This window comes from Cupressus sempervirens, chromosome 8 (assembly GCF_028749045.1).
Source record: "Cupressus sempervirens isolate cs-2001-9-10 chromosome 8, ASM2874904v1, whole genome shotgun sequence".
In the NCBI taxonomy this organism is placed as follows: Eukaryota; Viridiplantae; Streptophyta; class Pinopsida; order Cupressales; family Cupressaceae; genus Cupressus; species Cupressus sempervirens.
Window position 1 is genome coordinate 443,916,094 of NC_143125.1, and position 16,766 is coordinate 443,932,859.

The 16,766-nt window shown below is 31.6% G+C and overlaps 1 protein-coding gene across 1 annotated transcript; it reads right to left on the minus strand.

Moving 5' to 3' along the window:
- Positions 1-10,018: 10,018 nt before the first annotated feature.
- On the minus strand, positions 10,019-12,469 carry LOC149543121 (LOB domain-containing protein 4-like). The gene is made up of 2 exons (XM_089798031.1): positions 12,201-12,469; positions 10,019-10,713 (listed from the first exon to the last, which is right to left on the minus strand). The coding sequence occupies exons 1-2, from the start codon at positions 12,375-12,377 to the stop codon at positions 10,390-10,392; spliced, it is 501 nt and encodes a 166-aa protein (XP_089654157.1). The 5' UTR covers positions 12,378-12,469; the 3' UTR covers positions 10,019-10,389.
- Positions 12,470-16,766: the final 4,297 nt, after the last annotated feature.

Sequence of the window (16,766 nt, forward strand, 5' to 3'; positions counted from 1 at the left end):
CTATTGGTTCCTTTGGTAATCTACTATGTAAGCTCAAAAGGGTGTTAAATGTTGTATCTTGTATTGTTGATTCATATGTGTGTGCTTGATTGTTACCCGGTTGGTCTTGGTTCTCCAAGCTCGATGGGTCTTCTCTTAGAGACCTAGGCTGGGAGGTGAGCTCTCCATGGTTTACAAGGTTGTTTTGTACATGGTTTCTAAATGGATGTGTGTTGAAGAAAAGCTTGGAAGATTTTCACTTTCTTTTGGAGATTTGAAGATGTTTTATTATGAACATTTGTAAAAGTTATGTTTTGTAAAAGATTAGAAGTAGATCTTCTTGTAATTTGCAAATTGATGTAAGGATCCAATTAGGATTGTAACATTTGAAAGGACTTTTCAATACTATGACAATATTTTAGTTTAAATATTTCTTAAATTGTTTCCAAAAAATAAAATTGAATATTATTATTGTATCAGTGTATGTGTGTGTCTTGTTCAAGAAAATTTGGGCATGACATCAAATATCATTATATCTTAAATGAAAAAACATATTTAACTATTTTTTAAAAAGATTTTGGTTTAAAATGTACAATTAGTTCCCACCATCTCAATTTTTAAAATTTTGTGTTTTGTCATGTACCTGATTTGAAATTAGGTGCCCAATTAGGTTTGGTATTTACCAAACCTCTTTGGTCAACTAAAAAAATGTGTTTGAGGCATGTTTCTCTAACATTCAGACTTCAACTAGCCATCTGACAATATTTTTTACATCCAAATTCAATGAAACGAAAAGGATTTTTTGAGAACACTCTCAAGATTCTATCGATATAATTGTTGTCAAATTATGAGTTCAATAAGTATTTATTACTTAATTTCTAACGAAGATGTCTGTAAATTGATGATTGACATACTGATTGAAAATGGTTATAACTTTCAAACATTACAAAATTTTTGAAATCTAAAAGTTGTGTCACATTCTATGCTTCACCTAGTATAAGAATTTTTTTGTAGTGCTTGCCCTAGTTTGCATTTTTTCTATCATTGCTGAACTCTTTTAGGCCAATTTTATGTTTGATGATTAGTACTATTGTTTTGAGATTATCAAATATTGTTTCACATTCAGTTTATTATATCTATATTTCATGTACGTATGATGATTATTTAGTGATTTCAGTTATTGATGATGATTTGTTAGATGGTTTATTGTCATATGTGTTTTCTTATGGATACTTACCCCATACTACATGTGTATGGTGTGCATGTTGTTTTCTTTATGTATGGCATTTTTGATGTGGTTAAGGAAGGGAGTCATAGTCATCAGCTAGTCAGGATCTACATGATGCACCACTTCCTGCCATTGCCTATTTAGCTTAGAATAATGTGTTTATATATGCGTGGATTTTATGCAAGTTGCAGGTACCAAGTATCAACTTTTCTAAATTGCCAGGATGAGTGTACCCTGTTGCATTATCTCAATGGTAAGAGAGGGGAGATAAATTCTTAAGTCCAAATCCTAAACCTTTAAGCCATTTGTCCTAATTGAAAATTAGGACAAGTATCTGAGTTGAGTACCCTCTAAATGTGTTGAATGATGTTAAGTCATGATTACAACCCTTTAGTTTGATTTTGTATGTGTTTTTCTATGATGGGTTTTCGTATTTTACTTTATGAGTCTTTGGTGGATTTTCTATTAATTAAGTCTAATTAAAAGATTAAATTAATGATTTAATTTAATGGGAATATTATTATGATATTTTAATATTTAATTATATTTAATTAATTGGAAAATTAATTAAATAAAAAGAATTAAATTTGAAGATAAAAGTTATAAGAATAAATTTGAAACGTGATAATATTTACTTAATTTAATAATAATATATTTAGAGTTCATTTTTAAATAAATTCTAAACATTATTATTATTTAAGTTAGTAAATATTTTACCAATTAAGTTTCAAAGATAAATTTAAAAGTGAAAAGATATTAAAAGTTGTTAGTTCACATCATGCATGCATGAGATGAAATTATAAGAAATTAATTAAAAATATTAAACAAGCGAAATTAATAATGTTATTTTAATTGCATAAAGTGCGCATGGGATTAAAATTAATAAATTAATTAAAAACAAAGTCAAGTGAAAATTAAATAAAGTTATTTAATTAATTCATTTAACATGCGTGGAAAAGATAAAGAAAAGATAAAGAAAGATCAAGAAAAGTTAATATTGAGTTTGAGTCTTGTGAGCAAGGAGTTGTCTTGGGTGAACACATAATTAGTGCCACAATTTGAGGAGAAAACCCTTTATCACCACTTGAGGGTTCATTTTCGAGGGAGAGGAATTTGAGAGAGGAATTTGGTATGCAAACTTTGGAGAAGGAAGAAGATTTTTGAAAGGGAGAAGGTTTTGAGAGAAGAAATTTCTCTCACAAATCTTTTTAGGCGTTGTGTTAGCATCAGAATCTAGGTAGATTCTTGTGTTTTATTTCACATAGTAAATTATGTTTTCTATTCTTCCTATCTTCTCCGTGACTATGAATTGTTTGTGTATACTTCTCTACGACGAGTCTTTCAGTATTATATTTTGGATTCACTGGAATGCTTGTGGGGTTCTTCTGTATACGTGGGGACTAATATATCATTAAAACCCTCTTTCAGTAGATGTAAAATTGGAAATTAAATCCAGGTAAGGTTGAAGATAAAAAGAAATTTTTTAATTTAGAAATTTAAATGGTTACACTTATTTTTCCTATTAGACTAATATCGTATATGTTAGTAAAAAAAAAAAAAAATTTAAAAATTATTATTAGGGGAGGAGGTTATTATTTTGTTAAAACCTAATTCAAATATTTAAAAAACATTTTAAAATTTTTTTTTAATAAAAAAATACATTTGGGAGGGGGGATTTTTACCCCACCCCATCCCCTTATCTCCTACCACCTACGGCCTGCGTGTGCAGGTGTACTGCTGCATGTAGGCATCAGTAATAATTACTGCAACCTATGGCAACAGTCAGCCTGCTGCAAGGTAGCAGCCACTTATGCAGTGGCTGATGGGACTTAAACGCACAAGTATATTTAATTTTCATTTTTATTAAAGTTTTATTATAATTTTTTTAAATTGTTAATTTATTAAAATTAAATTATATTTTATATAACTTATTAAATATTAATTTAAATGTTGTTAAACTTAAGTTATATTTAATTTAAATTATTAATAAATTTTAAAAAAATAATTATATATATATAATTTTATACTTAATAATTAACTTAATTAAATTTAGTTTACATAAGGTTAATTTATAACGAATGTTGTAAAATGAAACCTTTAATTTATTTAATTGTTATTTAATAACTTAAATAAATTATTACCTTTGAATATTTTGGAATTGTAGGTGTGAATTATATACCTTATTAATTAATTAAATTAAATGTAATTTAATTAGGATTGACTAATATGGGAAGTTGTTTAACTTAAGTTTTAAATTTATTAAATTATTATAATACAAATTTAATTAAAATCGTAGATTATTTTTTTTGGAAATTAATAAGCATTATTTTATTAATGTAAATAAATATTTATCTTGAGATTATTTTAGAAAACCGACCTAAAACCAATTAGGGATAACTTTGTAAGTTACTTAAAAACAAGAATGGGTTAATTGTAAGGGTGAAACTATGAAAGCTATTTACTTGAAAACTTACACTGAAAATGAAAACTGAAAATTGGAAACTTAAAACTTACTGTTTATCTCAACTGCGTGTTTTCAACTCAATCAAACTATAACAATATTTTGTCTTCTATGTCTATGTTTGGGGTTTGGGTGGTCCTAGAGTGTTGACTAGTTTAGGACATTTACCAGAGGCTTAGGGATTGTGTGATTGTGATAATATGTTGGTTGATCTCGATCTTTTTAAAATCCAACCATGGTAATGCGATGCCATGCTATATGATGTGTGTGGATTATTGATTGTTATTACTTTCGAGTCTTCTTGTGTGAAGCTGAAGTATATGTATATAAGATACCTAACTTAACCATTTTTGAGTCATCAATCAGTTATACTTTATTTACTTTCTAGTTGCTTTGAGAGGGCTAAGATGTTTTGAATGATTTGTTTTTGATGATGTTATGTTGTGACATGTTTGACTTGATCATTTTGAAGTCTTCAATCAGTATTATTCTGGGATACTTTTCAGTTGCTTGCTGAGAACTGTTGTGATTATTATGATTATCTTTTGGGTGCTTCCCAGTTGCTTATGGAGAACTGGTGTGAATATTGTGGATTATCTTTTGATGCTTTTCAGTTGCTTGTATAGGACTGAGCTAATTTTACTATGATTCTTTGATTTGTGATTTCATGAGCTTAGGGTAGGTTATCTATATGTAGTGATGGGAAGTGGCTTGCAATGGGGGACAGGGGCCCTAAGTGGCTCTGGGAATAACCCATTGTAAGTTGCTTTAATAAGTGAAAATATTACACTAAACACTAACTTAAGTGAACCTAATAAGAATTAATTGTATGTTCTCACCCATGCCTTGAGTGCTAGTAAAAACTAGGATTGGAGTAGAGAGAATGCTTGGTTATGACCTTGCATTTTGTAGTATGCCTCATCAGTATGAGAGGATACTAGTGGCCACATAGGGATCACTAGGGACCTTGGAGTCCTAAGCTAACTACCAGGATAACTCCTACATGATTCGTGCAATGACACTTGCCACTTACATAGTAGGTTTCCTACATGTCTTTTTTGCCTCTGGGTCTAGATGTCGATCTATGTGTTGGAACCCTTGAGTTAGATTACTTTTAGGATTTTCTGTACTTAGAGAGTATTTGTGTTATGTGATTTGATATCTTGTTTGGGACTTGAGACTATCTCCTTAGCATAGTGGGAGTGGACCATTTAGGTTCCACACGGTTAGGTGGTAGTGCTTTTTACTCTTACCATTAAGATCCATCCATAGTCACCGTGGCTGGAGTTGCTTGGGATGCTATTTATCATGTTTAGGTGATGTTACTAATGCATTTCTTTATATTGATGATTAGCATGTTAGATTTCTTTATGTGTATGTTGTAGCATGTTTTAGTAGTGACATCCCTATTACTATAGTACTGATGATTTTTTTGGTGGCTTGGGATGTTACATGCGGGGGATGGCTAGGGCTCACGATGGTCTTATGATGCTATTGATGATTGGGAGGAATCACACACTTAGTTAGTTATGTTTTATTATGGATAATTCTATTTCATGTTGGGTGTTTATATCTTTTATGATGGATGGATGTATCATGTATGGTGGATGGTTTATTTTATTTTATTTTACTTTGTATCATGGATTCGAGGAGGATGATGTATCTTTATTTCTATTTCTATATATGTATATTCTTTTAGCCTTTCATACCCTGTGACATGTATAGTGGATGATTGAGCATTCTGAATTAATTTGCTAGGAGGCATTCATAACAAATGTATAATATGGACATTGGATTTTTTGATTATTCTTTCATGTGGATGTGGTTACTGTTAGACTTAGAATTAGATTAGATTTAAATGTAATTCAATGTCATGGCATCCTTAAGAAATGTAATCTGTTATGTATGCTTTAGTTGATTGTATGTTATTGCTTGCACTACTATGTGTTTGATGTGCATGTTATACTTTCTCACTTCAAAAAAAAATAGTTTGAAAAACTTAGTAAAACTTAGTAAAACTTTAGGTTAATTCTTTTGGATCCCTTGGTGGGGTGTTACATTTTTTTTTTGTAAAATTTTCAATTAGTTAAGGTGGTCAAGCACACGAGTTTTTTTATTTTGAAAAAGTTATAGTAGAAAATTCATATTTAATTATTTATTTGGAATACAAATACTCAAAAATATGCATCACATCCAAGCATGAGTCTAATTTTTATATCTATAATTATATTAAAAAATATTATCATTTGATTTTGACTAGGTGGTTAGACATACACCTACTTTTTATTTTTGCCTTGAAATTTTTGTAGTACTGCATTAAAATCCAAAATTTTGATCAATAAAATATTTTTTTCTCCAAATAAGATCTAGTAGTTTAGAAACTACATTCAATTTTCTACAGACTCTTTTCATTCAAATTTTTGATATAAAGCCCATAACTACTTTAAAATTACATGTCAAGTTAACATAACCCTGATTTGCTAGTTTTTCATTGCCACTTAAGGCCATAGTTTGGTTGACCATGATCATGCACATACCCTTATGTCACAAGTTACTATCACTTTGGGAATCTCTAGAGAAAGATTCAATTTTTTGTTAAAGGATGGTGCCTAATTCATATTTTGAAAAGAAATTCAAGCTTATAAGGGATTGGAAATCATTGCTCAGAATGACATTGTGAGCCCAAGGATTGCCAGAAGAGCCTGAGGATCAATCAAGAGTTGTTTATCAATGAAGGGGACCATGATGCAAGCAATGTTATTTTTGACATGTTTGATGGAAATCATAGACTGAACTTGGAGCCTATGATGGATCATGGAAACAAAGATAGAATAGATTCTAATGTTAATAGTATAGACAACAGTATGAGTCCCTATGACAAGTATAGCTATCAGTAATTGGGTTCTCCAGTTCATATTTTTTCTTATGTCATAGTATGATGCCTCTATATATTCTATAAATGGTGCTCTCTCTATAATCATGCTGCTGTACCTTCTTGTTGTTCTTGGTTAGCATGTTTTGTGGTTAGGCCAACCATTGTGTTTATTCTCTGCTTATCTTGATTGTTCTTGTTGATGAACTTATTTAATATTTTATAAAAAATTAAAATTAAAACTCACAAAACATCTTCCATGTTGAATCACGAATGCTACTAGCTTATATATACTTAGATCTATATAATATTTTAAGAGTAATCCTTCTCAATGCACCTACTTTTATCAAATTGCAAAGTGCAATAAGTGCCATGAGAAGGACTACTCTCTGTGTGTGTGTGTGTGTGTGTGTGTGTGTGTATACATATGTGTGTATACACACACACACATATATGCATACATATATATACATATATACATATACATATATATACATAGGTATATACATATACATATATATACATAGGTATATACATATACATATATACATATACATATATATACATAGGTATATACATACACATATATACATATACATATATGTATATACATATATAGATATACATATATGTATATACATATATGTATATACATATATAGATATACATATATGTATATACATATATATGTATATATACATGTATACATATACATCTATGCACAGATGTATACATCTATGTATAGATATATATATGTGTGTGTGTCTGTGTGTCTATATATATATATATATATAGTCTATTATGTAAGTGTAGTGTTTATAGATTTAAAAATTGACACATATATAACTTCAAACTTGACCATATTTAACTCTACACATCCCAATGATCTTGGTTTAAATTCTTCACATTTCTCTTTTCTTGTCTTGGCTTAGTGCTATGGTTGTAGCAACAAATTTGTTTTAGGACTATAGCTATCGACTTGACCACCAAAATTCAAAAATAAAATATAATATTGACTTTAACCAATATAACCCTAACTATTCATTACCCATTTACTTGAGCAAAAAATGTTTAAACTTATTCACTAGGGGATAGTATAAAAAGACAAGAGCGCAAGGACATTTAAAGGAATCTAGGAAATGAATAGTTGATCATTATCATCACAAGAGTACATCAAATGGCATAATACTATCATTTGTACTTATTAGCATTTATCTTGGAAGAATAAATATTATTAAATATAACTTAAATGATGTAATATTGAAAACAATAAAGTTTAAAATACCTTTATAATAAGTTGATTGCTCTTGTTTATGGAAAAATGATCATAGCCTAAAATCTCTTAAACTTTAAAGAAAAGAGATGTGAAATCATCCAAAATTTCATCTATAGTATGCGCTAATCCTTATTTGTGTTGACTTTATTATGATGAGCTCTTAACCTTTTATGTAGTGTGCTTGTGTGATTATTCCTCTTCTTGATATTTTAAATGTAGTCACATTAGTTGATTAGGGTTATTATACTTTTTGAAAATAGTTACATGTTGCCTTGTTATATTCCCTTGGTAGCTATATTATTTATAAATATAATTTCAATGCATAATATTTTAATTCCCTTCTTCAAAATTGGTGGTTATAAGCTATTAAATAGTATATAAATCTCATTTCTTTACAAGTGACCAATTTGCCTCATCAACATTTTCTTTAATCAATGGCCTAGAGTTCTTCTAACATCTTTAAGGCAATTTTGTTAGAAAATTATAATTTATCAAATTTAATGATTTAATAGCACATCGAATAACTTAGCCATGGGGAGAACCCATTAATTTTCAATACTCTCATTTATATTTTCCTTATGAGAGAGAATATGATACTTAGTCTACAAATCTTCATAACATATCTGACTTTTATTAGGCACCTATCATATCCCCTCTCTTCAATTTACCTAATCTAAGAGGAATCACAAAATCTTATACTTTATTTTAATTTATATCAACAATAAGTAGTGATTGAAAGAATGCAATAATGTAAGTCTTACCCTTTGATTAATGCATGTGGGATCTATCAATTTGAAAGGACTAAATACAGTGTTTTCTGAAAACTACATATTCTTCATTGATATTGTTCTAGTGCATGCTACATCCATGTCAAACATAATGACTGTCTAGCATGCTTGAGTACACACTCCATCCATGTCTACAATTGTCCACCATAGTTGAAAGTCTACATTTTTATCAATACATGTGAGATATATCAGTTTGAAAAGATTAAATAGTATTTTTAAAAATTGTATATTCTTTATATTATTTGACTATATGTCACATGCATATCTATCATATTTGAATACACACTATCCATGTCTACCACAATGTTTGTCCACCATTGTTGAAAATCTTGCCCTTTTATTAATACATAGACAAACAATTTAAAAGAATTATACAATATTATGAAAATTACATGTAGAAATATTCAAGTGAATGCTACATCCATTCTAGCTTAATAATTGTCCACCGTATTTGAATAAATAGTACATCCATGTTTATCATAACAACTACTCATCATGACAAATATTGTACAACTATTTTAGATTTACAGTAGAATATTTTAGATGTACTTAAAATTTGTTTACTTTAGATACACTTACATGTGATTGGTGGGTAGAACAAATGATACTAAGCAATGTTCTTATGATTACCTCAAGTTTGACATAGTTGGCAGCCACCTTTTCCACTGTAACCATTAGTGGTGGGAATGTTAGAATTTAATGACGAGGAAAAAGAATTATGGTAAGTAATGTTTTTATGATTACCTTAAGTTTGACATAATTTGCAGCCACCTTTTTCACTGTAACCATTAGTGTGAATATTAATAAAAATATAAGTGACTCGAATTAAAAAACTTATATGATACGTAGAATCATTGCCATTATTCATTGGTCGGGTTCATAGGACTGTAGTGAATCATACAATATTTTCATCGATGATATGGATAGCTACCATAAATATGTGGAGCCATTGATATTCAAAGCTTTAATGTCTTGATCAGACTAGGAATATAATAATTTCGTGGAAAAGAAAACAAAACAATTGAAGCATTAAGCCATATTGATCAACCTAAGAATATAATAATTTCAAGGCAACAATCAGTGAAAAAGAATTGAAAGCATTAAGCCATTACCAAGATGTAATGTCTTGATCAGACTAATAAATAATAATAAACTCAGGGTCTTAAAAAATGAAAAAGAATTGAAAGCATTAAGCCATTTCATGATTTAATAGATTCATACTATGGTTGGATTTCTTTCCAAACAAGAGTCCAATTTTCTAAGATAACTAATTCAAGAGCAGTCCACATGTATTTGACGTATGATCCATTTGGGATAGAGATGTTTTTTTGTCACTATACAGATGTTAGGAAGAAAAAATCGAGGTCAGAACGTGCAGCTGTAGAAAAAAGACAGACAAACTTGGCACTGTAGCTTGAACAAGAGGGACAGATTCTAGTTGATTTAATTGAAAAAATGTAATAATAATGGTAGAGCTACATGTAGAGATCTTGTAAGCATAGGTATATGAACAGCAAAATGTTAAATCCTAGTTGTTGTATATACAACTACCCATGTTATGACAAGACATCTGAGAGACAAGATTATAGAGATGATAGATATGATCACTCACTCTTACTACCAAATTGGATATGATATGTTAGGACCCATATCAATAGGCATGGGTTGGGATGGCTCTCATTTATGTAGATTTCGAAGGTCGGCAACGTCTATGTAGCACCCATGATGCACCTTTGATTGTATTTATTAATTAATTGAAAATCGGAATACTCATAAGAATAGTCCTCAGCCGCTGTGACTAATGTTATCTGGCGAGGAAGAGCCAGTTCCAGTGGTGGTGGTGGTGGTAGTGGTGGTGGTAGTCGCAGTCGCAGTCGCGGTTCCGTTGAGCATCATCCCATTCATCACTAGATGAGAAAGAGAGTTTTGGCGAACCCGAAGCTGAACAATCTCTGCCTGAGCAACAGCTAACTGCGACTTCAAGATTGCCACTTGCTGTTGGAGAGATGAGATGGCCCCCACACACCCATAGATGGGATCTCTCACTCTTGCATTTGCTTCATACACCATGCTACTCACTGCATCCCCTCTCTGCTCCAATGGAAGATCCTGCAACCATTAACATCAGTTCATCAGACTCAATCAAAAGAAAGTTAAAGCATAGAAACAGTTCTTAATCAATCTATGCCATGCTCTTTCTAAATTTGATCTAGTTTTAGCTCAAATATATCTTGATTAGATTATGTATACTTTTCACTTCAATGATGTTTTGGATCGTTTTCCATGATTAATTGGCAGGATGAGAAAACTCACACACAAGAGGTTTTACTCTTATGCAAGAGGGAGCACTCTATGATCTATTATCAGGATGAGCATGAGATAGGGATCACTCGCATACAAGAGGGATCACTTGCATACAAATGGGATCATTTGCATGCAAAAGTGATCACTTGCATGCAAGAATCATGATCCGTGATCAGGAAGAACATGGAAGAGGAAACATACTTGCATGCAAAAGACACCAGTCAAACATAAAAAGGGTCACTCACATGGAAGAGAATCAGTCCTCATACTAGAGGGATCACTTGCACTCAAGATGATCACTCTCTATGATACACTATCATCACCAAGGAAAACACACAGGAGGGATCACTCTCTATGATTCATTATCAAGGTGAACACACAAAAGGGATTGTCTGTATGACTCGTTGTCAGTGTTGGGCAAGCACACAAAAGGGATCGCTCTATATGATCCATTATGAGCTCTAGACGAGCACGCAAATGGTATCACTCTCAATGATCTATTATAAAAACATGTACGAGAAAGAAGAGAGATATGTCATAGAGTGTGATCTGAATCAAAACATTCTATGATCCATCATCAGAACAAGAAAACAAGAGAGAAGAAATGGCAGATCATGAAGTATGATCAAAAACATCGATCAAGGAATAAACTTACATAATCTGAACCAAAAACCTTCATGCTAACATTAAAAACTGTGAAATTTTTAAGTTTTTATTTGATCTCCTTCCTGATTTCAGCCAGTTAATACACCAAACCTATGAGTCCGTACATGATTTAAATAATAACATAAAGTTCTATCTTATAAATGATAATCAAACCCTGCTTTTGAGCAGATGGGTCATCAAGAGTCAGACAAGCCACCCGGCTAAAGCCTAAGCTCAAATAGAAGATGGGATTTATGAAGGACTTTGCCTCTCTTCAAAGTTCATTTCCATGAGTACGTAGTGCAATTCTGTCCATTTTTTTATGGAAAACCCTTTAGTCTCTAAATGAAAGAAGAAACATAACAACAAGAATAGTTCGACCCATTAGAATTCAGCAAGTTTTAGGACTTCTTGGCACTAACTCTTCGTAGAGACTAACTAATACCCATGATTTAAACTCAAGACAATCCAGATAAAAGACACTATCATCCAACATCCATATTTCTGATCAAAGATCAGAATACATAATAAAAAAACATGACCCAAAACCTAGATTCAACATAGCTTCCAACCAGTCCTTTCTATGGAGAAATCTTCAGACCATAATGAATATAAATCTGCAAACCTCTCCTAGTGATGAAGCTAACCTGAAGCATTTTGTTGACATTGCTGGCTCCAAAGACCTTGTGAACATTGGCAAACTTTTGAGGCTCATCAGAGGGGAAATATGGTGCAAAGACACAGTCTTTGGCACATCTCCTTCTAAGAAGCTTACAGGCTGCACATGGTGACATACCACTGGATTTGCTACCTGTTTCTCTCATTCTCCCACTCTCTTTTTCTCTCTGCCTCTTTCACACAATAAACCAAACCTCCAAGTAAATTAATATAATCTCCATGGGTGTGGAATCCAAAGTTTTACCTTTTCTTCACCTCCATCTTTATAGACATGGGTTTGAATTGTCAAAGTTCCTTTTGTATGTTGCTAGTCAACCACGTTAATGGAAATAATGACCTTACCCTTACGAGGATAACGCCGGTGACTCCAATTCTAGTCTCAATACCAATTGAAGTTTTTTCTACTACAGCATACAGCATATCTTGAATGGGTTTAAGCTGATTGAATATAATTGATAAGGATAATATAATATGTGTCTTAATTTTATCATGTATAAAGTCTAGGGAAGGTTCAATTTTCAGGTAACTTAGATACTTAAGATCTTTCTATTAGTGATTATTAAATGAAGAACATATAATTTGTGTTAATTATATCATAATTCAGGGGAGAGGATTGAGTAGTTAAGCATGTTTTAATAGTTATGGTAGCATTTGTTTATTTAATATTCAGCATTTTTGATAATATTGTACCCATAAAATAAATCATTTAATGGTACATCATTGTAATACTAAAATACGAGTTTATAAGTATTTGTCTTATTTTTCTTTGATGCCTTAAAAAAATATGGTCATGCAGCGTCACATTTGATGAGTTGGCTTAAAATTTTAGTTATAAGTAGGGGACATGTGAAGTGCTGTGCTGTAAAAAATTGAAAAGTGATTTGAAATTTCTATACAAGACTTCTAGAAGTGCAAAGTTAGGGTGCTCAACTACAAGATCCTCTCCCTACCTGTTCAAAAAAGATAGAAATGTTGATACTTAGATAATCTATTTATTTACATAAAAAAGAGAACATTAGTTTTCTATTTTATACTAATCCACCAATTGATTTAAAAGAAAACATATATATTGTTGTTGTTGGAGGTTCAGAGAACCTCTTCAGCTAAGAATCATGGACTGAGGGGGTATCCATTCTACCAAAATCCATTCGGGGCATGATCCAGGCCTCATCTCTTATGGTGTTGGAGCCATGCATTCAGCAATATTTGATTCTTAATGAGAGATCGATCAGAACCATTCAACTTCACAATTAGAACTCATTGACACCAATTTTCCCATTACAACATTCTTTCAAAAATTGTAAGTTATTGGTTGAATATAAATAAAAGACAGTTAATAATATATTCATTATTTTTTAATTACGTTATCCATAGAGATTGAAATTTTCAAAGATGTGATTATTTGGAAAATAATATCCATCCAACATTTGACAAAGATCATTCTGCTTGTAACTATGGATTATATGTAGCTTATTAGTTCTATCATACTAATTATATAAGATACTAGTATCTTGATACGCAATCACTTCATTTTCATTCAAGATAAACACTAACATTCTTTTATATAATCTTTTTCATTTATGTATCTCACATACAATCTTTAAATATTCTAATTACACTAAATTTAAATGAATTAGATAATTTAAACACACTCAATTTGAATTGAAAGTCCCCTCTTCTGCTTGAGTGTGAGCAGACATAATTATAAGTTATGATGTTTGATTTTTAAACGACTATCAAAGACTACAAGATAAAACATAGATAGTCTAGCTGTGGATGGAAGTTGCTAGATTTGTAAGCTGTTTGAGAATGGCCCCATTAAGCTTTTTGACATTTGGAAAAAGTTTAAAAGCTATGATGTATGGACAATGATGGGAGATAAAAAGTATCACCATTTTGTCTGTTATTTTTGACTATTTTATGGAGCTTCATTTTTCTGACTTTTTAAATGTTATAAACTTTCTGTGGCCAAGCTCAAGCCTAAAAGCACTATACCCGTACGCACGATTTTAAAAGATCTTGTCAAAAGATAGTGCAAAAGTTGTACACCATCTTCTCTCAAATTCAAGGTTAGGTAATCACAGCAGAAAACTTTACCCACAGTATGAGATTTTTTAAAACAAAATTATGTTCATACTTTATATTTTCGCTGCTTCCTACTGCTGGTATTAGTTATTGTAGTGGTTGAAATTTACTAATTTTATCAACTGCTGTTTCATTGTTCCTGGTTTTTATTGTCCTGCTTATAAAGTAGTTTTTTTAAATTGTAGTAGGTATTTTATATAAGAATCTTTTGATTATGAATTAGATTTATTTATTGAAATTAATGTTGATATTTCTTTTTAATATAGCCTACAAGTTTTTATTTACTTTGTATAAGAGTTACAAATTAAGAGCTATCTATTTTACTGAATTTTAATATAAAATCAATGGGCCCTTGGTCTACTGGTGAAGTTGAATGGTCCACAAAGAACCCACCACAGATCAAGTCTTCGTGAGCGCAAGGCTCGAAGACATCATAAGGGATGAGGCCTCGGCACCGTGGGTCCGTATCGGATACCTAAAACTTGTTTGTGGATGACCTCCATAAAAATAAATAAAAAATTTAATATAAAGGTTTAAATCTATATTGATACTTTTTTCTAAGAATCAAGGAACACAAATTTGTATTGATGGCTCTTTTTCATATGAGAACATAAGACTATACCTGTATTTTTAGGGGGAGAGAGTTAAGAAACAACCATAATTTATTCTATTATATTAGAATAAAACTTATAAAAGTCTATGTTGATACATCTTTGGATGAAAGACAAAGACTAAAGGGTGCATATTTTACTAAATATCAATATGGGAGAACAATTATATGTTAACATCTATTTGACTAAGTGCTAAGGATTGAGGAACATCCATTCTATCAAAGTCATTTAATGCACATTTTTGGTCTCTTTGTGGATATCACACCTTAGAATTTGAACATTGATAAATGATATTAACAAAGAGCCCATGATCACTATCATGAGTATCATCGTCAATAATGTTTGATCAATTGAACTACAATTCTAATATCTCTTATATTTTAATTGAAAATTAAAAAATCAGTTTTGGGATAGTCGAATCTGGCGGGTTCTGAATAGTCGAATCTGGCAGGCTTTGCTCTACGTTTTTTGTCTGATCATGAGATAATCTTGCTGATCGAGATCCAGCTCTGCTCTACATTATTTGGCAATTTTGTGCGCTCTTTATTCTTTTTTTTCCTTTGCCTCTATCTTTCTGGCTGCCTAAGGTTTTGCCAAGGTGTCGACCTCCGGTGATGCAAATGCTAATGGCAGAGGATTGCATAGCACTTTCGTATAGCTCTTAGATCCGAGTGTATCCCTTACTACATCTAGCATTAAAGACTTTAAAATGTTTGGGGTGAGCGGTAATGGCAAGACTGCCGAGCAAGTACCAGGTAATACATTTTTGACGGTGATTAAATCTGCTCTAGATAATGGCATTAGCAATCCAGTTTCCCACAGCAACAATCGACCTAGGTCTTTTTCTGAGGCTGTGGGTCGATCAATGATCATTAACGATAGGGCAAGGTTTGAGTTTGCTAGTGCAGGTAACAATGATGCCTCCGAATCCGGTAAGACCCCTTCAGCTTCTCTGTCTCCTTTTGCCATTGTTCCTAATCTTGAAATGTTGGAAGAAATTGTTAAGGAAAAAGATAGATTACGAGATATTGCAATTTTTTTCTGAACTGTTGAAATTGATAAATGGCCGCTAAGGAAATTTATGGATGACTGGTTCCATCATTACTAGAATAACAAACTTGGGTTGCATATTTCATTCTATAGGCAAATACAGAAGGGTTTATATGTGATTTTCTTTGTGAATCATGATGCTCAAACATAGGTTCTTAAAAAACAATATTGGAATGTGGGTTCAACATCTTTTAGGGCTATTTCTTGGTCACTAGAGGCAATCCACGAGGAAGTTCTCGCACTTTTGGCTCCAAGATGGATACTGGTAAAAAATATTCCCCCTTTTTTGTGGCATTTTTTGCCGCATTTGCTTGAGTCTATTGGTAAAATTATTCGTATGGATGAAACCGCGAGACTTGTCCTGCATATGGATGCTAAAATTCTTATCTCTCTCTTGCCTGGTAAGAATTTTCCTATTGATATTTCAATTAACATCCTTAATGATACTTATATCTATCCTATAGAGATTTTGGGGAGGTTGAACCCCTATTTTCTTTGCCGCAAAGAAAGCCACCTTTGTAAGGATTGTCCAGTCATTAGGAAAAAACCTAATCCTTGTTGGTTTAAAGAATAATTTTGACAGCTGAGTGTCACTACACTTAACCATTTTTCACTATACATGTCGAGCAAAGAGTAGGTGCCGAGTGATATCAAGTGCCGAGTAATATCAAGTGCCAAGTTATTCAAGTGCCACGTAATATTAAGTGCCGAGTTATTCAAGTGCCGAGTTATTCAAGTGCCAAGTAATATCAAGTGCCGAGTTATTCAAGTGTCGAGTAATATCAAGTG

Excerpts from the sequence above, each read along its gene's own strand:
- LOC149543121 (XM_089798031.1), bottom strand. The coding sequence starts at position 12,377 with ATGAGAGAAACAGGTAGCAAATCCAGTGGTATGTCACCATGTGCAGCC. Across the intron at positions 10,714-12,200 it reads ATGTCAACAAAATGCTTCAG|GATCTTCCATTGGAGCAGAG; the intron begins GTTAGCTTCATC and ends TAATGGTTGCAG.